Genomic DNA, 25,310 nt, shown 5'->3' with positions numbered 1-25,310 from the left:
AAGGGTGCCATTAGGCGTCCTGTAAATGAACCGTTTTTCAAGGTTTTTTTCTTCCTAAATTTTGTGTGGACTGAAATGTGGGCGCACCACTCAGGAGCCCTCAGCTACCTGAGTGCAGATGACTGTTTGCACGTCCTGTCGGCTGGCTCCAAAGTGCTCGTTGTTCTGGTTTGAAAAATCTGCTGCTTTTGCTTTGGAAATGCTGCACGACTGACGGCTGAGCCCGCTCGCCCGCTCATTTAACGGTCTCTCTGTGCAAAAAGATTTCGTTTGATGATTCTGTCAAGTAGCTTCTATTTTGATACCTGAACAAAATCCCAGTAACTGTTTAAGAATAAGCAAGAATTTGAAAACAAGGGACCAAAAAAAGTGAAGCTGTAAAGTGGTATTTTCAAGCCATAATTTTAAGAGAATAACGTCAACGATCATGAAAAAGACATGAAAATATTTTTTTCTTGTCAGTATATGCCATTCATTCTGGACAAATAATCAATTTGATCATCCTTCCTTTGGAGGCATAAACTACTTTACCATTGTGTATATATATTCTTGTAAAACGTGACTTTTACTTTTGTACTGTGAATCTGAATAAATGTGAACATTTGTAAATACAAGAGTTTGTGCATAGCAGTTTAGCTTCATGCAAAAGCTCATTGTAAAAAGCTGTCCCAATACAAAATGTTACCGTCACGCACAAGCAATAATATGATCTTTATAAGGAGCCCCAACATTTACAAACATCACAGCAGTGATTACAACCAGGAAAAGAAAGCAAACATTGTGTACAGTGCATGAAGCCATTGAGGTACAATAAATTACCAAAAGGGAATAGGATTAGAAGAATTTTGGCACTTCACTCTTCCAACAGCGTGCGTCGGTAGGTAGCCCTTTCAACAAACTATACGCTACAGTACAATACTTTCTTCCTCGAATAAATATGATTTCAAATCACATGGCAATCTAATGTATGCATATGCCGGAGAAGAGCAGTTAATGCTGTACATAGCTTGCGAAGGCCTAAGCTAGCCTTCCCCCATATATTGGACCCTATTTGAAGTGTTAACGGAGAACATAACGCCATTGTTTGACAAGCAAGCAATAAAATAAGAATTCAATCTAATTTACAAAACCAAAATAGAATGACAGCGAGAAGGCACGACGGTTTGATGAAGCAGAAGAAGGCACATACAGTATGGATGCTGCTCATCTCTCATTTGATTATTCACAATTTCCCAACGCTATTTCCATCCATCACAGTCCAGTTTGATGTCCTGCTTCAAACATCAGATGTAAACAATGTTCTCCTCGCTTGCGTCCTCCCTAAGATGTCCTTCCAGAGACAGGTAGGACTGCTGAGGGAGGAGCGGCGTGAGGGAAGGAGAAGAGGAGGCGTAAGCGTCTTGGTAAAGTTCTTGGCCGGGCATCTCTGGCCTCCAGGCCCTCGGGGAATGGCTCTCCGACTGCGGACTCGAGTCTGAGGAGAGATGGGAGTCAGTCTTTGGAGGGTTTTGAGCATCCAAAGAGATAAGACAAAAAACACCATTTTTTTTTGAATGAGATGATATTATAAATGATGCTCTCGTGACATCTGACGATGTATTATTTCCATTCCAAATGATATTGCACGACATACATTTGCCGGCGCTCTGCGGCTGCGCTGTGCCTCTGTTAGCGAAGGGATTGGCAGAGGCGTCGAAAGGCTGGTCGCGGCCGGGATTCTTGTTGCCCAAGCTGAGAGCATCCTGAGAGTGTTTTCTGTGCGTTTGGCTCAGCAGGGTGTTGAGGCTGTTGTAGAGGCTGGCGCTAAGGCTAAGGTCAGCACCGCCAAAGGTGGAGCTTTGCCGGGGGCCGGAGAGCAGATACTGCTGCTGCGGGTTGTTGTTGTTGGGGGACTGCTGCCGCCGCCGCTGCTGCTGCTTCTGCTTCTGAAGAGAGGCGAGCAGAGCTGCGTCGTTCTCGTACGTCCAGCAGCTGCCGTCAAGGCTGCCTGAGCGACTGTGAATTGGCACCTGGGAGGGATGTTTCAAAGACAGGAGGTCAGATGATGGAGTGTGCTAGGACCACCACTTGACGTTTTGCAATTTTATCACTAAGTTCATATTAAAGGGCTGTCCGTCCGTCCCCATACCTGGTATTCATCGAGAGGTATGGTCACGGGCAGACTGCTCTGCCGGTTGTGTCTCCAACTCTGGAGGAGACACTGCTGGGCTCGGAGCTTCTCCTTTTCCCTGTCGACACTCTCCTGGCCGTCACGCAGTCTGTCCAGACTGTGTCGATATTCCATCAGCTGAGTTTCCAGCTCCTGGCGCTCACAACGCAGCCGTTGGGCCTCCAGGATGCAATGGCGCTCACGCTGCTCCAGCGCGCCTTCCTGCTCAGTCTGGACGCAATTTACACAACATCACACGGATGACGCGGTGAGCATCGGGGGGAACCTACCTGTCGTTTGTCTCTAGCCACACACTTCTTGTCCCAGCGCTGCTGCTCTAGTTTCAATTTCACGTGAAGTTTGTGCACCTCGTCCACTTCTTCCTTCTTCCTCTCTGTAGCCTTCTTCTCGACGTCCTCTTTCCTCTTCTCAACGGCCGTCTCCTGCAACGCAGCGCATCTCCTGTTAAGTGCTCACCACTGGGCGACGTGAGGGAACTCATACCAAGGTGTTTTGGAGCGAGGCAAGGCTCTTGAGCTGAGATTGGTCTCCTTCCTGAAGGAGAATGTTTTGGATCTCCAGGCAGCTGTCCTGGAGAGTCACCGCAGCCTGCGAATGGCAAATACTCACTTGATGTAGAGCGACTGCTTTCAGAAATAACAATTGAGCGTTTCAAGCCGCTTCGACGCTACTCGTGTTAATTTCTTAGAGTGAGGTTGGCAGTTTGTGTGTCTTTACTTACTTGCAGACTATAAAGGAGCTGAGTCAGACTCTGCACACTCTCAGCCACCTACAGAAGGAGGAGCCTCTGTTAGGATACAAGAAAATCTTTTCCAACTCCAATTGGGAAGTACATAATATCTATAATAGGCAAACCTTGAAGAGTGTTTCTTTGGTGTGACTTTGCTTTGGCTCCTCGCTCCACGAGATTCCATCCGTCCCTTCGCTGTCCGATCCGAGAGAAGTGGAGCTCATACTAAGCGTGCTCAGGTAATCGGCTGCGAAAACAAACGAGGCAACGGTGACATACGTACATTCCAGGCGTCCGTCACGCAGTGGCCAAGCTGGCTTACGTTCTGAGGGCGACTCTTGGATGCTGTTGTCGTCGGGGCACTCGCAGCCACGGACGGGAGAACTGTCACGTTGTCCGTCGTGAACCTGAAGAATGCCGATCAGGTTTTCCGCTACGCAGGAAGAGAGAGTCATTCAAGTTGACTTGGTGTCAGGCAGGCTCCCCCCGATGAAAATGCATTTGACAGTAAATGTGTAAACAAAGCTATGATGACTTCAATTTAGCCTTTGTAAGCAGTTGTGTCTGTCACCTTCTCGGAGTGCGGCTGCGAGCAGTGCGGAGGCCGGTCTTGGGGACTCGCTGTCAATTTCTGCTTGTACCAGCAGGTGGCGATGTGGAATGGCTTCTGGAGAGCGCAGCGTTAACTCTGTGAGCTCAGCATAGAATTGTAACTTCTCCTCCAAGCTGGTGCAGATACGCTGGTCCTGAATGAACAATGTCTCTACGAAAAGACATAAAAATGCTGATTCTAATGAATTCAGCAGCCAGTATTAGGTTCTTCTCAACTATTACCTTGGAACCTTGACATTTTCTGAACTTTAACTTCGGCCGCTCGCTTGGCCTCTTCTGTTTCGGTGCTACGCTGCTGCTCCTCCTCCTCCTCCTCCTCCTCCTCTTCTTCCTCTGGACAACTGCCATGAAGGTTAAGTAGGTTGGATAATGATAATGACACACACGCACACGTGGTTGAAAACAAACCTCTCTACAGCTTGTCTGATGTGTCTCATCCAAGCATTTCTCTCCTCTCTGGTGCTGGCGTGAACTTCATACATCTCCGGACCGGCTGAGGAAGCAGAGATGAGAAACATCCCGCGCTCCTCATTGGCTACTTCTCTCACGATGAGCTTTTGCAGTGGGATCACGGGAGGCTTCTGGTCCACGGCCGCAAATACAAAGCGTTGATCTTTCTCTTGCAGGAACACCACCACATCTGTAAGCAGGAGTGCCAAGGTATCTAGGGGGGGGGGGGGATACATTTTGATGAGTTGGCAAGTACACGAAAGCAATCCAGTGGTGCAAACCTTTTAGGCGGCCCGTGGCAGTCTTCCAGTAAAGCAATCCCTTGTGTCGTAGATGTCTGTGTTTGCTGTGCAGGTCCTGCTTGCGAATCACCTTGCCGCTCTTCAGTTTGGCAAAGCTCTTGTTCTCCAGACGGGCGAGCACTTCCTGCAGCTCCTGAGATCGCTCGTACTTACTCACGGTCAGGTCCACGGCGGCGATGATGTCACGAACGTGAGCCAGCGCGCTTGATAGCTCTGTGTGTTCTTGACTGCCTTCTGTCGGGGGTGAGGTCATTGATCCAGGTCAAGGTTTTTAAACAGTCATTTCAAATCAGATATTGAATATTTTACGATGATCAATTCCGCAAATCAACTGCAGTCATTTGTTTGCCTTGCCTTGAGTGTAATGTAAAATCCTCTCCAACAAAACCGGGTACTTGGTGATGCGCTGGGTGACTAAAAGGATGAACTCTGGAATCTCTCTTCTCCTGACCAGCAAGTTATTGCTCTGTTGCTGCGAGCGCAAAAAGGATTTCACAACGCGTCGATGTTGCGAGCGCGCCAGCCGTGTCCTGAAAGGCAGGCCTACTTTGACAAAGTTCTGGAGTTTTTTGTTATGCTGCTGAAGCTCCTTGAAGACACCGACAGCTTCCAAGTGGTGACTGCAGAAGTCTCCGTACACTCGCTTCATCGTCTCAGCGTTTCCATCGGAGAACTGAAAAGGTCATCCGGAAGTCTTTGGACGCTCACCATATCTTGGCAACGGCGAAGGGTAATTCATCAGCACCGACCTGTTGAAGAAGGACGTCTCCAATCTGGCAGATGAGGTAATTTCTCTGGTTGTCGGCTTGGGTTGCCGCTCGTCTGCGCTCCTGCAGGGATCCAAAAAGGTTCCTGTGGAAGAGCAGCAAGGAATCCAAGCAGGGGAAAATGCGGGCCACGCAATCCCAGCCTAGCTGCAGCTCCTCCAGCATGCCTCGTCTGAACACTTCGGACATGACCGTCAGAGTCTGGATGTGGTGCAGCTCCGTCTGCATCAGTTCTACAAAGTGGGCAGGGCAGGGCAGGGCAGGGCAGGGAAAGGCCATTAAAACCAGCAGCAGATTGAATGGGAGTGAAGGCCAGGGGCTCACCGTAAATGACATCCTGCCGTTTGACGGCACGTCTGTCGTGTTGCCTGCAGAAATCCGGACTGACCGCGAGGCTCCACGACTCGGCGTCGAGCCCCAGCAGGTCGGCCGACAGGTCGCTTAGTAGAGGGGCAACGACATCATCTACGCGACAAATGGTTCCGAATGAACGCTCATTTTATAAAAGACTTGCCATTGAGTCTCACAGACCCTGCGAGACGAGCGAAGGAAGACCGGCTCCGGCCGGAAGTGGAGCGCCCTCGTCCGGCTGTGAGCCGTACGGTGGAGGAATGGAATCCACCTCCATTGCTGCCGTATCACTCGGCCGCCTGGAAGCAGAAAAGGCAACGGAGAACCTCCGCTTAGCTTTGTCCTCGCAAACAGAAAAGAATGGCCAGGTCAAATGCAAAATGCTGAAATGGTGATGACGTTCAGCCTACCTGCTCTCCAAGGAGGCGGAGAGGCTTTTGGAAAGAGGCGTTTCTCCCTTTTCTTTGGTCGTTGGTGTAAGCGAGAGGGATGAGGGCACTGATGAGGAGGCCACAGGAGAGGTGGAAGCCATGTCTTTCGCAGAAGCTGAAGGAGACAAGAGAAATTTGCACAGTAGGTCAATGTTCAAATTAAAGTCCCCTGTGAGAAGGAAATAAATGTCAACTAAATTTAACACCACAGAGAAGAGCATTGTTAGACAATGTATGAAGATGTCCTCACTCAACCTCTCGCTCACACACACACACACACACACACACACACACACACACACACACACACACACACACACACACACACACACACACACACACACACACACACACACACACACACACACACACACACACACACACACACACACACACACACACACACACACACACACACACACACACACACACACACACACACACACACACACACACACCACACACACACACACACACACACACACACACACACACACACACACACACACACACACACACACACACACACACACACACACACACACACACACACACACACACACACACACACACACACACACACACACACACACACACACACACACACACACACACACACACACACACACACACACACACACACACACACACACACACACACACACACACACACACACACACACACACACACACACACACACACACACACACACACACACACACACACACACACACACACACACACACACACACACACACACACACACACACACACACACACACACACACACACACACACACACACACACACACACACACACACACACACACACACACACACACACACACACACACACACACACACACACACACACACACACCACACACACACACACACACACACACACACACACACACACACACACACACACACACACACACACACACACACACACACACACACACACACCACACACACACACACACACACACACACACACACACACACACACACACACACACACACACACACACACACACACACACACACACACACACACACACACACACACACACACACACACACACACACACACACACACACACACACACACACACACACACACACACACACACACACACACACACACACACACACAGTCAATACAATCCAGGCTGGATCCCCCACTGAGGCAGATTACAATTTAATCTTCTTTTTCTTCTTCTTCCTTAAATGGAGTCATATGGGTGAGAGTCAATGATTTGCTTTCCACAACAGGAAAACAAAGGAGGAGGAGGAGCGGTCAAAATGAAAAGAAGACCAAAGAAGTCATTTCAGACTCACTCACTCTGTGGGAGAGACAAGTTCTTGCTTTTCATCAACGATGCATTCTTCTCCTGCAGCTTCTGAGGAAACATGACACGTTCGCTTCAGTTGATGAGCAACATACGTATTTGTACAGGTAGTGCCTTTCAAATCAAACACATGACGCAACCCACAGGGTCCACTGTTATTATTTTTGGGCTTTTGAGAACATCGCATCATTCCAGGAATTCTTCTTGTCACCAAGTGTTGGGATTTCTTCTTCCAGGCTTTCGAACTGCCTGATTTCTTTTTTATTTCGCGTTCAGCCTTGGACAGGCATGGCAGTGGAGTGAGAGAAGAGGAGGCAAAGGCAATGATCTACAACATAGATCCGCAGCGCACAGCACTATGGAGTTTCCAGGAAGGACTTGGTGCCAAAGATGAGACAGTCTAGTGCCTAAAATTAAAAGGTGGGAATCCCATGGGTGTTTTATTAAAAAAAATAATAATACATGCACTGGCGTAGCAATAGGGGGGCTGCGGGGGCACTGGCCCCCCCCCAACTCAAATGCTGAATTATTTTTGGATGCTGCTTACCTTTGCGCATTGTGCAACAGAGTCTCGGCAGTTCTTGTGGACGTTCGCTAAACAGTCTAGGGAGGACAAAAAAAGAAAAAAGTGAACCTTTCATAAACAAAACAAGCAGTGTCCAGATGGCCGTCCAAAGTGCCCATCATTGTTGACTTTGTCGTGCAGAGGATATTGACACAAAGCCACCACAAGACTTACTGGAGCACTGCAGCGCGTCCTTCCCACAAATGGACTTATCGCAGGCCACACAGACAGCAGGAGCAGATGGAGACGCGGGCGCAAACTGATGTCCGTTCTTGTCCTTGCCATCCTTCACCTCTTTCCCTTTCACCTGAAAAGAAAGCTTATGAAGATTTTCCCCGCCTGCCCACTCGAGCGAGCGTGTTAACTTTGTTCTGGTCAAAGGGTAGCGCAGTCGTCGCGCTTTCTTTGTCCTTCCTAATGTTTCTTTTCAAACGATCAAACCTTACGAGGAAGACTCCCGAGTTCATGTTTGGTGCGCTGTGCGCGACGATACGACGGAGTGTGTTTTGGTTCCTTACGATGGTTTAAGATTATGTAAGAGGATCTTTTTCCCGTGTCCTGAGGAAAGGGAGTTTTTCTTTCTCCCTGGCCAAATAAAGCCACCCTGGACGGAACTCCAAGCCGGCCGGCCGGCCGGCCGGCTGAGCTATGTGAACTTCAATTGTACTTTCCAGGGCGTCTCACCTTGGTTTTGCCACGAGTGCTGGACATCCTGCTCTTGAGGAAACTGAAGGTCCGGCTCACTTTGTATTTCTCCGACTCCACCTTGGACGGAACGATGTACTTGTCCCACTCCTCGTCCTCGATCCTGTCGCAGTGTAAACATTTGCGTTAGCGGTCGGTCCTTCGTCACCTCGGTGGCACTTTGGAAGCAAAAGCCACGAGATGAGTCTTTTGAATAAGCTGGAATTCTAGCATCATGCTGACATGAAAGAATGTCCAGACGCTCTTCCACTGCTCTACTCTACAGACTACGACTCTTGATAACATGCTTGGCATGCTTGAGTGTGGATGCTATTTATAGCATGACCTTGGAGAGATGCAATTAATAACATGTCAACACTTGACACTAGGAAAGCGGCAGCAGAGCATCAAGTCGCAAATGACATGCAGCGTGATGTCAAAATTGGAGCTTGTACGTGTGTGCTGCACAACGGATGCAGTTAACGGAAGAGGTGGAGTCAGTCGCTCGCGCATGCACTTTGAACACATACTCTTTAAGGAACTCGGAGAGGGTGAGGTGTTGGAGTGATGCGCCGCTCTCCTCCTCTGCTGACTGGGCCCGCTTACGGAAACCCAAAAGCCTGCGTGATGGATATAGCACACCTTTCTTTTTTAGGTGGGGTCCATTGGGAGATTCAAGATGTTATCATCAATCCATAAATGAAACAAATCCAAATGAAATATTCATAAAGCAATATTTCACATGTTAATAATATGTCTAAGTGTCAGAACGTTATTTCTTACGACTGACTAGATTTGCATTTTCTTAAGGGAAACAAGGATGGTGACTTTCTTCCATCTGATGAAGTGCATTGAAACGACAGCATGATTGATGAAATTGCCAACGTAACACGATTACCTCAAATGTTTCCTCAATTAGCAATGCATGGTGATTAGTGAGCAAAATGCATTAGGACATTATAGCCTGTGACAAAAACCCACGACGACAACAAAAGGAAATGAATGACCAATAAAAGGGGTGAATAGAAAAGCTGGTGTATGGTGTTCAATTGCTAAAGGGTCACGGCAGGGATGTCGCTGTTTACGTCGAGGTTGCAAATCAGAGCATAAAGTGCTCCTTGCAACAGGAAGCGTGTCACATCCTGCCCAAGCATCGCAGCTAATCTCTTACTGCCGGCCCAAAAAGGCCGCAAGTCCGAGTAAGGCAGTCGAGCGGATGGCGTCCGTCCGTCCGTCTCAGATCAGTGGCGTTACCTCTTTTCCTTGGAAGTCTCGCTCAGGTTCAGCACACTCTGCTCTGTAACGTGTCAGAGAAAGGCAAACGAGTGAACATGGCATTCACGGGAAGGAAGTTATGACCAAAACCGAGCCAAGCCAAAGGCAGAGGTTGAAACTTTGATGCCATTGGCAGAATTGCAAAAAAGTCGAAATGCCACCCAACACACAAAGACCAACCGAATATGGCGCCAGAGTTTTGCCAAGGATTAACGGAGGACATCCGAAATAGAACAGCCACACCAAGAGGAGAAAAATAAAAAAGGAGTAACCTTGAAGTCACCTCAAAAGTGCTTTTTGATCAGACACCAATTGGATAGGAGCATCATATCTGAGCATCTTCTTGTTTTTCTCCCATGTACTTACTAACTTGGTTGAGTGGAGAAAGCGATTTGGACAGCCATAAAGCCTGAAGGAGAGAGCGACCGCTGCCGCCGAATGCACACAGTCGCCGTGTTGTCTTACAACAATGTCAACACTAATCGCATCCGGCACACTTCTGTTCCAATGCTAGTTGGTTTTGGGGCGTTTAAAAGAATGACACCAAAATGGATCATTTGAAAACATTTCCCACCGCACCACAACAGATTAGTTTGAACCCGCGTTTGAATGGGATTATTCAGCCGCCGCATCCCAGCGACAAGCGCCAGGTGCACACTTGTGCAACTACAATATTTTATGAATTCATATTTCTTTTCTCTGACCATTCAAACTTAGTCGTCACCATAGAAAAAGTTGGGAAATGACCGATCTTAGTCCATTTTGTAGAACACAAAAACCTGGCATTTGAACAGTCGTGCTTCGTGCTTTTTTTTTTTTGGGGGGGGATTGAATCAGCCGCACGCACCATCTGTTTATGACAGCTATCCGGCCGGACGCTTTGTTTCTATTCTATTCTATTCATCCTGGCAGCCAGCCACAGAACAGAGGAACAGGTCAGAGAGGAACAGAGTCCACTCACCTTCTGCCAGGTCGGTAACGGTCGCGTCTCTGTTTAGCGAGGGGCGCGAGGGCCTCGCCTTGGCAGAGGAGTAGGAGTAGGAGCGCAGTCGAAGCTCGCCTTCCTCCGGCTTCTGGATGAGAGCACAGGGCAGCGAGCAAACAGCCTGAGAACAGAACATTTTTCAATCATGCTGAAAAACTCCATCAATACGTCTTTTGTTTTTTAACCAGAGCATTGAGGAGCTGTTGTTGAGGTTTGCCGATGTGCGTATTTTACAACCGCACTCAAAAAGTTGTACTTTGCATCCCGTTTCCCTTCTTTTGAGCACACCATGGGGATAAGGTACGTATGTATTGACAAACAGCAATACCTTGGAGAGCTTTTGCGACGGGTTCAAGTCTGGCAAGCCGGACTGCAGCGTTGGGGCTGAGCAGGGGTACGAGTGTCCCGGTGTGTCCTCTTCTCCGCTGTCACACTCGAGACTGGGACTGTTGACGCAATCAATGCTACAACTTTTCAGCTCAAGGAAATCAGAACGGCTACCGTCAGAACGGCTACCGTCATACCTCAGTCCGCAGGCCGCCGCCGCCAGCGGCAAGTTGCATCGTCCGCCGTTCAAAGTGGGAGAAACTGGAAAGCTGCTTCGCGGCCGTCGCCGCTGACCTCCTTCAAACAAACGGAAGGCGGAAGCCAGGGGGGAGGACGGGAAAGATGGAGGGGGGGAGACGCGGAGAGGCGACTCCTTGGATTTCTGCCTTCGGACAGCTCTCTCGCCATTGTGCGCCTTTTCTGGACACGTCCTCCAGTCAGGGGACATCATGGAGAAAGAATCCCAGCAAAGGCTGCCAACATCAGGTGACGGGCCAGAGCGGTACTTCACATCAACATCATCGGCCTGGAATCGAAAAGTACAAATGTGAAATGAGTGTGCAAGATTTGAGTTATGCAACCAGTCAATGTGTTGGCTTTTGACTTGCATCCAAAATGATTTTGAACACTGTAAGCGCAGTGGCAGATGTCAAAAGACCCAAGCCATATTTTTGCTTCCACAACCTAAAGAAACACTCATCTCTCGACTCACTTGGTCCACCACCATGGCGTTGGCATAGACTCTGTCTTTCCCGTGGATCATCGCCGACAGCCTGGCAGCGGCAGCCAGAGTCGGCGATGAGGTCTGGCTCTCGCCCGTGGACTGGCTTTTTTCTGTTGGGAGAGCAGAGACAGAGACATTTTTCAACGTTATGGTCCGTTTCTACGGCGACGGCAAAATAATCCCTCACAAACACAGGAAGTGACATGGACATCCTGGGCAATTCAGCGAGCCGAGCAAGAGTGCGCCTGTGTGTTTGCCTCAAAGGCTCATTGCGCACGCACAAACACACGCACACACACACACATGTGAAGGGCTGTGTCAGGCGTTGCGCTGCTGCTGCTGCTGCTGCTGCTGCTGCATGTGTAGGCTGGTTTCTTCCCCCAGCCGGCCTTCGGCTTCCAGTGAGCACACAGTAGCATTGAGGGGAACCTTTGCGACACAGTGGAGCCACTGTTGAGTGGCAGCCAGGTTCTGCTGGCTTCTTAAAACAGGCACTGGATACAAAACAAAGCTTCTAAACACTCTTTCTAGGAAGGATTTCACGTAGTAGTGGTCGGAGTAGTTCCGTTTCGGAAGATCAAATAGTAAGTCAATAAATAAAAGCGTCACGCCGGGAAGTGTAGCAAGCAGCACGCTTGCATCCAAACCATTTCTTTGACAAAAATCAGCTGTCGATCAAACGGCAAAATCCCATAGCTACTGGCACCACACAGCAAGAGGAAAGAAGTCCACTTTTATAGGAGGAGCATAAATCACAGCAGCAAATGGCTGTAGTTCCTGTCGGCCGCGAGTCGAATAAATCGGAGAACCCGCGAGGACCTTGATGAGAGAACCAGATGATTCTCGCTTCATTCATGTCCAACGTAAAAGGGGCAGATGTTAAGTGGCGCATCTGTACCATGTCAAGAACATGCACCTTGAGCACAACTTCTAAACGACTTCAGTAACTGCGGGAGTACATTTACATGTCCTAAATCCCAAACAGACCACAATATAATATAATAAGCATAAAAAACAGAAAGTACTGTGCAATTCATTGTTTTGATTGGAACAACGCATCAATGATGATCTTCAACGTTTGACTTTGCATTGGACGAGGGTCAAACGCTGTTTGAAAGTGGCTATCATTTCATATAAACCCACTTCTGACAGGGGGGGGCGCTAATAATTCAACTGCTGGACCAAGTTTGAAGCCGCAGCTGGCTGCCACGGCCCGGATCATAGTGACACCTCGGACCCATTAAACGCTTGCCTGGTGATCATTACTGTCAGCCACTGAGATCTGTCTTTAACATTAGTTAACGCAGAGATCATATTCCTCACACTGTTGGGCAATGCGTGCATGCAGGTTGCCATTTCATCAAATGCAAAATAGCACGTTGGGCTATTTGTGTAGGATTGTGCCCAGAAAGGCTCCATGTGATATTCACAGCATACGTATCCCAGAGCGAGCGAGCGAGCCTATACAACAGTAGCGCTAAAGAGTGTCAGAGCTCTTCCAGAAAGTAAGACAAAGACGGCAGTCAGTGGCAGCCCTTCCGACCAGCGCAGTTAAACACAGAGTGACCCCCCCCCCCGCAACCTGGGAGGGAGAGAGGCAGCGTGCTTTGGGGGAGGCAGGTTTGTCACAAGGGCTCTTTCTCAAAGTCTTTGGAAGGTGCAACATAAACAGCGAGCGCTAGCTACCTGTCAATCGGCCCGACGCTTTTGAGAGCGCAAGAACGTCAATCATCTCTGCTTTGCTGATTTGATGACGTCACAAGCAGCGCATTAAACATCTGTCCCATTCAGGAGAGGCCGGAAATATTAAAAAGAGGGTAAAATCATAAACGCGGCCTAAAAATGGAGACAGCCACCCAAAACAAAGTGATTTTTTTTTTTACGCCAGGCTATTTATACAGAAACAACAATCTCCAAATCCACCAGCGTCAGTAAGGACACCTGCAAGCATCACATTGCGACTTTCCCTTCTGTTTACATTTCAGCTGACCGAGAGAATCCAGGGAGAGGAAAGCCTTGTGCGCTCACTTATCAGCCTTCAGAGTGAAGAAATAAACGCAAAGGCCATCACACCTGAAAACACACTGCCAAGGAGTTTAAATCCGTGCAGGTTGGTTCAACGACACGTAGAACTCCGGGGGCCGTTGGTCAAATCATCTTCCCCAATTGAAAGGAATGGAAATGCCTTGAATCCGTTACAGCCTCCCAAAGCCAAAACAAATGTTCTGAATGTGAAAAATAGACAAACCCATGACCAACTTCTCAGTAAAAGGCAGTAATAGAGGTGATTCTTCACAAAGTCGCTTGAGCCACAACACCGTTTCCGATCGTTAGATCATCTCTGGCAATTGCCTTTATGTGTTAGCATTAAGCTAGCACACAACAGTGTATGATTTTTCATCTGGAATCTTTCTTCACACATCCCCTGCTGGTATTTTTATGACTTGAAACTTGTCTTTGTCCAAGGATGCCGAGTTGGGCAATGATGTCATGCTATTCTTCGGAGTGCATCATGCAGATGATCAAGCATCAAAACTAGAGAGAGTCGCAACCGCAACAAGAATCTTCTCAACGCTATTGCCTGACCGTCGACGCTTGGCACAGCTACAGGGTTAGACTAACTCCAACTTGTAAGTCGGAATTTTTCATGGCAAACTTTTTCCACAGCTGAACTTGTTCATTGTCCAGATTGTGGATGCCGTCCGTCCGTCTGTCCGTCCGTGCGTGCGTGCGTGCGTGCACTTCAAATTCAAGCCTTTATATGGTCACTTTGATAGCGGAGTTCATTTTGGTTTTTGGCTTAGTAATACAAGCGAGCCGGCTTTAAACAATTTGCCAGTGTCAATCTCAATTATTCAGCAATAACGGGGATTGTGCTGCTGCTGAGGTTTCGAGTCGCAGATGAGGGAAAGTCATGGAGTCAAGCCATGACACAAACATGGCAGTAACTTGAGCTTCTGCTGTGTCTGTCTATGCGGTCACTGGGAAAACACAACTTTTGATCTGCTGCACACAAGCAAAAGTATTGAAATATAATTCCGTAGGGGAGTCGAACAACCGACGCGCTGAATCGGGGTTTGCTTTCCGTAAGGGGCCAAGCAAAGTGGTGACGTACTTTGTGACTGACATGGAGCCCAAAATGAAACAACAATGCTGAGAGTCTGCCCGGTGAGGACATCTGTCATTCGGCAACACGCTGTCAGATACATATCAAGTTACATCAGAGGCAAACAAACAGTTAGCTACTGCGGCTTGTGGAGAAGCACGTTTGATGGCAACAGGCTAAATTCAACTTTACGGCTTGTGGAGAAGCACGTTTGATGGCAACAGGCTAAATTCAACTTTACGGCTCCAAAATGTTCTCGCTTTTGGTTGCGGAGTGAAACTTTGTGCAAACGAGTCAGTCGTCTCCATGCAGTCTGAATGTTACACCTGTCCAACACGCAATGCTTTGAAAAGGTCCATTTTCACAACAATGCAGATGACAGACATCGGGTACCAAATAGGAGTTCTTGCAGTCATTTACCTTTTGGACGCATCCTCATCCTTGGAAAAGAGGGCCACGAGTAGTTAAAAGGAGACTCCGAGTCGGAATCCATGACGTGCTGTCTCGCTAGCGGCTCGAGCTTTGTCAAAAAAGAAGCCTCAGGGTACATCCATTCCCGCACGGTGGGAGGAAGAGGCTAGCTGCCGGCCGGCCGGCGGGCTGAGCGACTAGCTGCGTGCGGCGGCAATTGCTCCTTTCTTTTTCCAGAGCCCCGCTGTAGACACTTGAGCCAGCATGTTCCCCCTGGCTCCCCCAAGCACCCCTCCCCCTAAAGCCCTCCCCTTTCAAAGGGTCCAACTCGGAGCGCGGTCCTCGTCCTCCCTCAACTTTCCTTTTTCTTTGCGACTTTCCTAACTCGTTTCCAATTGTGTGCCTCTCAGTCTTTTCACTCATCTGCAACACAGTTTGAAGGGAGCACTGAAGTGAAGCCACGCTGGTAGTGGCAGAAGGGGGGCGGGGGCGGGGGGGGGTCAATGACGGGCCGGAAAAAGTGACTGGAGGAGGGAGGGAGGGAGAAAGTCAAACATAGGAGTGACTTCAGAACCTACAGAGAAGACAAACACCACTGCAGACAACCGAGTGGAGGTGACACTGGAGAAATCATTAACCCTGTGAGTTGTCTCGCCAAGATAGAATGAGCCCAGTCAGTCTACATTTGCTGGCCACATGGCATTGGCCACCGGGATCTCTCGGAATTGCTCTCCACAACATGTGCTAAACACGGGGATGTTGAAGAGAAGGAGCAAACTGCCAGGTCAGCAGACTCACCATGGAGACAACAGTGAGCGCTGTGGCTATTTTCTTCTTCTTCTTCTTCACCCACCCCCCTCTTTTTCGACCGTTGCCAACTTACAATTCCCCAGCACGAGGAGCGCAAGCTCAAGTAGACTGCTTGTCATTCGTGATTAGAAGAGCACTAAAAGCAGCACCATACCATGCCAAACGTGCATCAAAAGGTTGGACTGCATGCGTGAGCAATCCGAGAGTTCCCAGGGCAGAAAGCATCCTGGAAATCCCTCAGCTGGGGTCAGGGACTCTTGTTAGCATTTTTGGCGTAGCGCTAGCTCGTCATCTGTTGCCAAGCTATCCGTATCATAAATTGTCCATTGCGTTCTCACACCACTTTGCTGTGGTCCTCAGCTTTCGGGAAAGCCTTGGCAACCCCCATTCAGCCACAATCAGCCCCTTTTTGGCACACGAGCCTCGCTTTCGCCCTACTGCGCACATGCATGCACAAGCATGGCTTGTTTGTTCGGATACGTATATCCCACAAGGATGAAGTGTCATTTGCTGGTTATTCATCACTCAACTCAATGAGTGTGTTTGTGTGTGTGTGTGTGTGTGTGACTATTTGGGGGATAGTGTGTGCGTGAGTGTGCGTGCGTGCGTGCGTGCATGCCTTTTAGGTTGGGTATTTGAATTGGGGGGCATCGGGAGGGCAAAGAGGGGGTAGAGGGGAGGAATGAAAAACAAGAGAATGTTTTTCTATTGCATCAATTGGCAACCTGTCGTCAGTTGTACATTGAATTTGGGTGTCATTCATTTCAGCCAGTGGCAAGAAGAAGCTGATCCCAAGAAGGACACGGCAGAGAAAATGACAGCTAGGCTCCAAATTCCTCATTCCTTTGCTCTCATTGCTGAAGCTCTGACGGCAGAGATTCTGACTGACACCTTAGTTCAAGTCAAGAGTCCATATAGCGTGAGATAAAAACAAAGGACTCACTCTGGTGACAAAATAAGACACTTGCAGGAAACAAGATGAGCAATTCAAAGCTCATTAGCAATTACACAAAAGTGCTTTCCTGCCTGTTCAATTCATCAATTAAAAGGCTGGTTGTTTTTTTTCCAAGTCTATATTTATAAAAAGCATCCAAGGGATCAGTTGAGGTCACAGGCGGCTGTGTTCAAAGACAGAGAGAAGAAGAAGAAAAAAAGTGACTATCCCCATGCCGCTGACACGCACAGATGCACAGAGCAAAATGGCTAAAGCATGAGCATGGAAAACAACACCAGCCACAGGAAGTTCAAATTGCAGACGTCCAGTGCCAAGTATTTATAAAGCCCACAGATCCAGCTTGTAACCGCGACATTCTTACGCTCAGGCATCATTTGGCGCACCGGTGGTTGAATCAAGCCAATCGTTAAACCCGCAGGATGTCCTCCCCCCAAGCTGGAGATCCGAAGGAAGCCACCTACAGCCACATGCTTAGAATTCATTTGCGATCCAAAACATGCTGGCAGGAGCAGGATGACTCCGGGTCGGTTACAGGAGCGCTCTCTGCACGCTATTTTATAAAAATGCCTTCCATGTGTCCCGACTGTGGTGAACAAAGAGTGACGAGCATCCAAGAAGTCGAAAACGGAGCCCAAATGCAATTTGTCAAACGTTTCCTACCGTTGAGCTCCTTTAACGATTGGAAGCTACTTGGACACCTAAAACAACAATATACGTAGCCACATCCACATCTGAAGCAACACAAGATTTAAAAAAAAAACAATTCTGAAATGAGACGTTTGACATTAATAGCGGGTCTCTTACCAGAGTCAGACTGCTCGTCCTCTTGATTGAGGCAAAACATTAGCGGCTCCTCGTAGTCCTGTCCAGAGAAAAAGTGTTCACTGAGCAGCACGCGCATTTCCACAGCGAGACCTTTCCATCAAGTTGCAAGCGTTCCACTAAAACGTTAAAAAAAAAAAAAAAAAACATCTGGCTAAGTACAAAAACACAAGTGTTTGGCAGCGAGCGAGATCAATTAGGTAACCATCTGTAGCGTATACAACAGGTCCTGCCTGCAGAAACATGAAACAAGCTCACATTCAAGCCAAGTGTGCCAGGTGGCGCCTGCCTGCGACACCTTGACAATGATACCAAAACAATATTTTAGGAGCATTGAGGGGCGCCAATGAATGCAGGCTGGCCACAGGCCATATGACAAATACATAGTTGTTGCCTTTTCTGCTTTTGTCTCCTCAGTTGGACTTTTCAAAACCAAATTTCTTAGCAACTCTGACTGATCCCAAAAATGGTGCCCTGTCCCCATTTCATTCAATGGCTGAGTGGTTGTAGTTCTGTTGTAGTTGCCAAAACATCAATACGCTGGAAAAGAAATCATGATCAGCTCGTGGAAAAGAGTTTCCATACTTTTCCCGCCCATGTACCATTTCACGAGGTCATATTTATACTTACATGATCGTCTGCAGCTGAATTCTCTCCGCTCTTATCAGCAAAAGGTCCTGCAACAAGCAAAAGGCAGCATTCTCCTCAGTAGAAGTACATCTTTTTTAATAACTCAGACAATATTAGTACATTGCAATAACTAGCAGGCGGTGGGTGCTCACACCAAAACAATCAAGGTCGCATGGAACGGTCAAAGGAAATTCGAAATTCGTTTGAGTTATTCCAAAGTTTCATTTGGCGAAAAAGGACAAGGAATAAAGAAATGGGTTGAAATGTTAAATAGGTGGGGTTTTTTTTGTTTTGTTCCAGTGGGGTTAAAATATTCTTTAAAGATGGGAAACTTGTCGGCTTTTTTCTTCCGCATGGATATTGTACGAGGGACGGAGGGAGGGCAGGCGGCGGCGGCACTGTGCGGAGATCGACCGACCGACCGACCGACCGACCGACCGACCGACCGACAGGTGTTTGCCTGCCGCAATTGTTTCTCTTGACAAGATTGGTGGGCTTTTTATTCCTTTTGGGTGAATGTGGCCAATGAGGTCAGTATTGTGCTATTTGTTTTCCTTACATTTTCGAGGTGAATCCTCTTTATTTGCGAGTGAACTCAATTTGTATTGTCTGTCTCCTTTTCTTGGCTCTGACGTCATAGGTTTTGGTTTGCTTTTTTAACATGCAAAGACATGTGGACAACATTAAATGTCAGTTGAAACCCAAAGAACAAAGTTGAGCCTTGTTTACGCTCTTATTATTCGTGTTTTCTTCCTGAAAGCATCCCTCTTTTCATTTGGCAGTACCTCCACATTTCCACATGAGGTCACTCGATTCCTATTCAAAACTAACCGAGAAAAAAGTGATCCAAGGTTGCCACGTGAAGAACAGCTAAGTCTGGAAAAATGACAATCCAAAATCCCGGTGATGTTATGGATATGGATTGGTTAAATTACCGTTTTCTGCTGGATCATCCACCAATTGTTCTTGGCCGAAAACGCTCTCTGTTGGTTCTCTTCTTAACGCTTTAATCTGAGAGAAGGATACACCGCAATCAGCTTCTTCTTGATGAATCATATTTAATACAGCTCCTATTGAGAGTGTGATGATCCAGTTGCAAAAGCATTTTCAATACATTAGTAGGAGAAACCCCCAAAAGCTTCTCTCTCTCTCTCTCACTGACCTCTCGGAGGAAGCCCTCATCTCCAAGTCTGTTTCTGAGCAGCTGAATATCAGCATGCCGGCTCTCCTCCGAGCTCCACTTGAGATTTTGTCGGACGCTCAGTGTCAAATTCCCCGTGTCGTGACAGTATCTCAGCAAGCGGGAGCGGTCTGCCCACACCTGAGACAGTCCTGCGGGAGGTGTGGCTAGAGGGTTGGGTGGCCTGCCACAAAATGAACGTGTTGAAAATTTCGGACCAAACGCTGACTCGTATAGCCATTTAACATACAACTGGCAGTCGTTGGAGTGATTGTGCTACCTAGTGGGGATCTGTTTAATGACACTCTCTCTCCGTTAAACAATTCTACAAATGATCACAAATTCAGCAAGACTGAAGAATACAAAGATGCCACTGTTTGAACGGAGTTTCAAATCTTACCGCAGGAGGAGCTGGAGGAGTTCTCTGTTGCCCGATGAGTAGGCCAGCTGCAGCGGTGTGACGCCGTCCTCGTTTGGAACGTTGATGGCCATCAGACCTCCGGGCTGACAAAGCAGCAGCTCGGCCAGTCGACACAGACCCCATCGCACGGCCAGGTGGAGCAGAGAGTCTCTGGGGCTGCCATCTGTGGTGACCAGATTACCATCGAGCAGGTGAGTGAGTGATGAAGAGATTCAAGTGGAAATGACAAAACGGCAGCAGGATTTCAATCACCAGTGTGGTATTTAATGCGGATCTCCTGCTTTCTTAATTAGCATACTTGTCACAGATTCATTTGTTCTACGGCCCAGCACAGAATCACTTTGGCCCACTGACCCACTTTAAGACAGCAAGGATGTTTTTAATAAAAAAAAGAGGTGATCCCAGCCTCTCTTTTTTTTTGTCAGCTGTCAGCAGTGCAACAAGATCTTTTCAAAAATGTACACGCTGAACTATTACGGTTTGCTATGCTGTTTATAGCTGCATATTTTGGCCACAAAAAACAAACACACCATAGTTTTAGTTGACATAAGTTTCCTGTGCTCTTGAACCGGACAGCTTTATATTGTGACGTCAAGGCAACTGTGAGCACCTGTAGTCAGCCGTAGCCCTAATCAAACCAAAATGACAGCAGTTCTATTATACAGGTGCACCCGGTAATAAAGAATCCAGGGAGTATAAATCCATGTCATCAAATTGTACTGCATGGCAAAGCCAAACCTACACGGACGGTGTGAATGCATAATCCTTTTCTTATTACCCCCCCCCCCCCCGCCCTCCACATCACTCAAACTTCACAGGGCCAATGGATGGGACCGATGTGTTCTTAGGTAGGGTGTGCAAGTCAATATTAGCCTTGCTCTTTCAGCTGTCCAACGGCAGAAGTCAAACGCTAAACGGGTTGACAAGCGCACTCGGATTTACCGCAGACATTCGGAAGGAGACGCTGCTGCAATGAAACAGGCTACGCTAACCGCATTAGCCTGAAATCCACTTTGTTGCTTCTGGGCTGTAGGTGGCTGGAAAGCACAATTTAGTTGAGATGAACAGACAGACAGACAGACGGTGGTGGTGGTGGTGTCATCTCGCTAACATGGCGGTCAGCAACCGCCCGCCCGCCCGAATGGATGGATGGAGCTCCGCCTCAGGCAGTGCCCAGATGGAACGGCTCTATTAACTACATTAGCGGCTGCCTAATTAGCCATGATGAATTCAACGGGTGCACGCATGCGAGCGTGATCACTTCCGATTTCCATGCGGCACTGCGCCGGCTGGGAAATGCTCACGATGGTGGAGAAAGAAATGGCAGTGGAACAGAGTTGAAGAGTTCACCTTTGCAAAGGAAGGACGAACCAAGAAGCAAACGATAGCGGTCGCTGAGAAGATTGAGTGGAGCGCTCACCATCTCTGCTGGGAGTCCCCAGAATGTTCCAATTTGGAGGAATATCCAGGTTAGCCATGGCGAGAGCCACGCGTCGATCCATAGCCCAGCGGGAGCTCTGCTGGCCCAGGTTGAAGAGGCTGCTCAGCTCTGTGTGATCCAGAGAGTTCAGACTATATCCGCGGGTGACCAGGTGCTCTGCCAGCTCCTGGCAATGACAATGACCCATTCTTAACATCCCATAGCACCATACACACACCGAGAAAAAGTGTTTGGTGTAACCATGTTTACAACGTCAATCACGTTTCTTATAAAACAAGACTTGACAATAAAAGTCCATCCACACTGTCCGTTTCCTACCTGTGCGTCGTCTTGGACGTATTCCAGCATTGCGCCGCCCACCCATGTGAGAGGTGCGCTTTCGGAGCTCAAGTAGGCCTGCACAGAGACCACCTCGGCGAGGTTATGTCCTAAAACCAAACAAATCCATACATTAGTTCCACTAGATTCACGCGCTCCATCTGTTCTCCAGCCATAATCCGTTGGGAGGTCCGCCAAAAATGTGCTCAATAAAATAAGCATTTCATCAAAGCATCTTTACTGACTGGTAATTGCTACCGCCCGCCCGGGCTTTCATATTTCCTTCTGGTATAGCGTGATAATGATGATGATGATTTCTTTTCTAGACAAAGGCAGGAACCTTCAGTCTTTAGCAGCGTCGGTAGCGGGAAGGCTGGCCCGTGCCACCGTTGGCCGTCTCTGTCAAACTCTACTGTTGACGTACTGTTTCCCTCCTGAGAGGAAGTTGATAAGATTCTGTGCATTTCCAGACATCAAGTCACTGCTAGATGACTGGAATTTTGTTGATCACAGACCATTTTCCAGAGCAGGAGTTTTCGATTTGAAGAGGTTTAAACGAGGTTCCACGTTCACTTCCAGTACCGGGCACGATGAAGCAGAGCATGACGTCACTCTGAGCCCTGGTGACATGGACCAGCGTGGATCCTTCCAGAACAATGAAGACTTCGGCATCTTCCAGCATGGAATCCAGCCCGTCCAGTAATGCAAACACCTTGGCCTGGCCCTGATGTGTTTTACGAAGAAAAAAAGTTGAAAAACGACATTCATTGAAGGATTTAAACAGGCTCTAATTCAAAAGAAGGATTTGGGGGGGTAGAAATCGTTAATATTTCAGTGGTACACTAAATCTCTTGGCAGATTTGCTTTCTCTTGAGGGTACAATCAAATCTCCCCTCAATAAAAACAGGAATGCCTTCTTAGCGTCCGCCGCCGCAAAGACCTGCACTGATCCGAACAGAGCGGAACATTTTGGACGCCTGGTCTGAGGAGGCGCAACGTGAATTAGAGCAGAACCATCGACCGATGGGAGCCGAAAATTGCCAATCGTGCATGCAACAATATGTCTGCGTTACTCTCATTAGGCTACCAATCTGGAATGAGATAGGCCCGTGTTGACTTGTGTAAAATGTGGGCCGCACACATGTTACAAAACAAGTCGTGAGCTTTGACTCTTGCCGCCGCTAGCTCTCCTCCGCGAGTCACTTGCATTGGTCTGGGACACTTTTTGCCCTTTTGGTGACTGACTCACACAGCCTTGTTGCTGGGCACCAGCCGGAACACCAACCATCATTCATTGGAAAAAAGGCCTTTTCCATCCGACAATTTGGGCGAGATGAAATGACGATAAAATGATCAAAATAGAAGGCTTCAAAGACGTCACAGAAATGTTTGCAAGCAGACATTGAGAAAATGAAAAAAAAATGTAGCATTTATCTGACGTTTTTGAACATCATCTTGAGCCGTTCTCGCTCACCGGTTGCACCGGGGAAACAAAATCGATTGCAAAAAGACATCAAGCTGTGCGTGGCATCAATAGAGCGGACGGATACTGTGTGAAGTATTCTGGGAAACATCAAGTGATAAAGTGGCAGAAAATGACACAAGCTGTAGGCAAGACCAAAGTTCGAAGAATGACCTTGAAAAATGGTCGACATGGAATAGAAGCTTTGTGGGCGAAGAGAGTGTGGGATTCACAAAGTGTTTCCAGTTGTCTCCCATTTACATGCTTTGGTTAAGAGGGAAAAAAAGTCAGATGAGCCAAATTCTTCTGCACAGAAATAGGGACGCATTTTTTTCACGCGGAAACACAGCCCCCGGCCGCTTTCCCGTAGCCGTGTGATATTGAGCCAACAGGACTCGTTTGCGCATTTATGTCTTGATATCAATTCAAACATCAGCCTTGCGCAAATGGAACAAATTGTCATTTGGCAGATACAGGAGGGCTGCGCCACTGTGGGTGTGGTCAAAATGCCTTTAATCTTGCGCAGCCATTTCATTTCTTTTCCTTTTAATGGCGTGAAGGACTCTCGACCTGGCAGATGCACATGAACTCCAAACAAATTCAAGGCCGGCCAGTAGCATCCTTGCATGGGTTGTAGCACACATCTGCTCAATTAAAAAGCTCATGTGGTATAATAATAATACTACAACAACACCTGTTTTTTTTCCATCCCAATAACAAAAGTAACTCGTAAAGCCACTCTCCGCTTTAAAGGTGGGAAAACAACCAGCCTGTGGTTCAATGTCACAAATAGGATGTGCTCCTTCTTTGTGTAGCCGTGCAATGACCTCAACGTGAACAAACGGATCCGATGAAGTGAATACCACCCCTTTGATCCTCGTAATAGTCGCGGTCGGGACCAAACAGACTGAAAGAAAGGTGAAAAATATTTACACATCCGCTGAATTTTTTAACAGGATACAGGAAATAAATGTTCTTTTCTAACTGTGAGTAATTCAAGTACAAATAAAAAACAGTTCTGTCAATGACACTGATTTGCCAAGCTTTTATTCAGCGTGCCACTGACTGATGCTTATTCTTCCGAAGAAACAAAAGACAGACGTCTGCGGCATAAAAATACTTCAACGACACAAACTTTAACTTCTTTCTCCACGCCTACCACGTCTCCGCAATGTTCAAATTCCATATTTTTCAGACATCAAGACTGCAAATATGTTCAATGTTTGGGAGCTTAAGATCAGGGGATGCTGCTTTGAGAAGAATTGTCCATTTTTGTCTATGTGAAGCCCTTTGAGACTGCTTGTGATTTAGGGCTATACAAATCAACTTGACAAATACTCACATATAGGGGCACTTTCCTTCTGCTCAACTCCATCTTCGCCGTACCTGCTGGGAAAAAAAATAGCACTTCAAGAAGCACTTGAGAACAAAAGGACACTTGATGATTGTCCCCTTCATTGTTAAGTCTGCCTCGTCAGCTCTTGAAAGGATTAGCAAACACTATCTGCTTATCTTTTAATGATCATCGTAATTTTGAGACTCTATCCAAATGCATGCATGTAGTATATCTCAAATGGGAAAAATGATTGAATTTCAGTTCTGTTTTTAGTCAGACCGAGGAGCTTTATCTGTGCACAACTGAATTCGATTTGCCTTTCGCAGCACAGCAACTGATACACATTCAGACTAAAGCTACGTGAAATTGGGTGTTTTGCAGCAACTATTGACAGTGGGATCACTATTAAAATACATTGCCACTTTGAGTCATATATTTACAGGACCCAGATATTCTTCAATGTCTCGTGAAACGAAAATGTTTGTCACTTTTCTTCATCCAAGCAACCTCATTCAAACCAAACTAAGCAGATACAAATTAAATTCGATGATTAATGTAGTGTACTTACCTTAGAGCAAAAGATTGCAAGGCAAACCAGCAGTCCTCTCCACTAGTATGCCTTACCTTGGCTCCATTCCTTTTCGAAGTGTTAATAATTCACGTGGTGGTTGGTGTAAATGACTCCAGGT

General features: G+C 47.6%; 1 protein-coding gene across 3 annotated transcripts; it reads right to left on the bottom strand.

The window, feature by feature from the left end:
• Positions 1 to 692: 692 nt before the first annotated feature.
• Positions 693 to 25,310, bottom strand: arhgef28a (Rho guanine nucleotide exchange factor (GEF) 28a). Of its 3 annotated transcripts, none has more exons than XM_037257909.1 (39): positions 25,190 to 25,310; positions 24,628 to 24,674; positions 22,406 to 22,547; positions 21,824 to 21,933; positions 21,485 to 21,671; positions 20,044 to 20,227; positions 19,626 to 19,827; positions 19,399 to 19,474; positions 18,464 to 18,510; positions 17,816 to 17,873; positions 11,718 to 11,839; positions 11,203 to 11,531; positions 11,007 to 11,124; positions 10,652 to 10,799; positions 10,060 to 10,137; positions 9,673 to 9,715; positions 8,949 to 9,038; positions 8,419 to 8,542; positions 7,909 to 8,041; positions 7,717 to 7,772; positions 7,163 to 7,220; positions 5,793 to 5,928; positions 5,563 to 5,684; positions 5,356 to 5,496; positions 5,014 to 5,264; positions 4,812 to 4,937; positions 4,619 to 4,736; positions 4,244 to 4,498; positions 3,921 to 4,176; positions 3,735 to 3,853; positions 3,472 to 3,663; positions 3,223 to 3,333; positions 3,026 to 3,147; positions 2,892 to 2,939; positions 2,654 to 2,758; positions 2,440 to 2,592; positions 2,129 to 2,380; positions 1,634 to 2,009; positions 693 to 1,474 (listed from the first exon to the last, which is right to left on the bottom strand). In XM_037257909.1, exons 2-39 carry the CDS (start codon positions 24,658 to 24,660, stop codon positions 1,284 to 1,286), a joined length of 5,412 nt encoding a protein of 1,803 aa, XP_037113804.1. In that variant the 5' UTR covers positions 24,661 to 24,674; positions 25,190 to 25,310; the 3' UTR covers positions 693 to 1,283. The 3 variants fall into 3 exon arrangements, with proteins under 3 accessions (XP_037113804.1, XP_037113805.1, XP_037113806.1); XM_037257910.1 differs by having other exon boundaries at positions 7,909 to 8,053; positions 10,652 to 10,766; XM_037257911.1 differs by lacking the exon at positions 10,060 to 10,137 and having other exon boundaries at positions 7,909 to 8,053; positions 10,655 to 10,766; positions 25,190 to 25,309.

The sequence above is a fragment of the Syngnathus acus genome, chromosome 9, assembly GCF_901709675.1.
Source record: "Syngnathus acus chromosome 9, fSynAcu1.2, whole genome shotgun sequence".
NCBI classification, from domain to species: Eukaryota; Metazoa; Chordata; class Actinopteri; order Syngnathiformes; family Syngnathidae; genus Syngnathus; species Syngnathus acus.
This window is presented reverse-complemented; position numbering and strand designations above follow the sequence as displayed.

Coding starts and splice junctions, on each gene's coding strand:
- arhgef28a (XM_037257909.1), bottom strand. CDS start 24,660: ATGGAGTTGAGCAGAAGGAAAGTGCCCCTATAT. Junction 21,672..21,823: donor ACGTCCAAGACGACGCACAG/GTAGGAAACGGA, acceptor TGTCATTGCCAG/GAGCTGGCAGAGCACCTGGT. Junction 3,334..3,471: donor CGCAGCCGCACTCCGAGAAG/GTGACAGACACA, acceptor CTTCCTGCGTAG/CGGAAAACCTGATCGGCATT.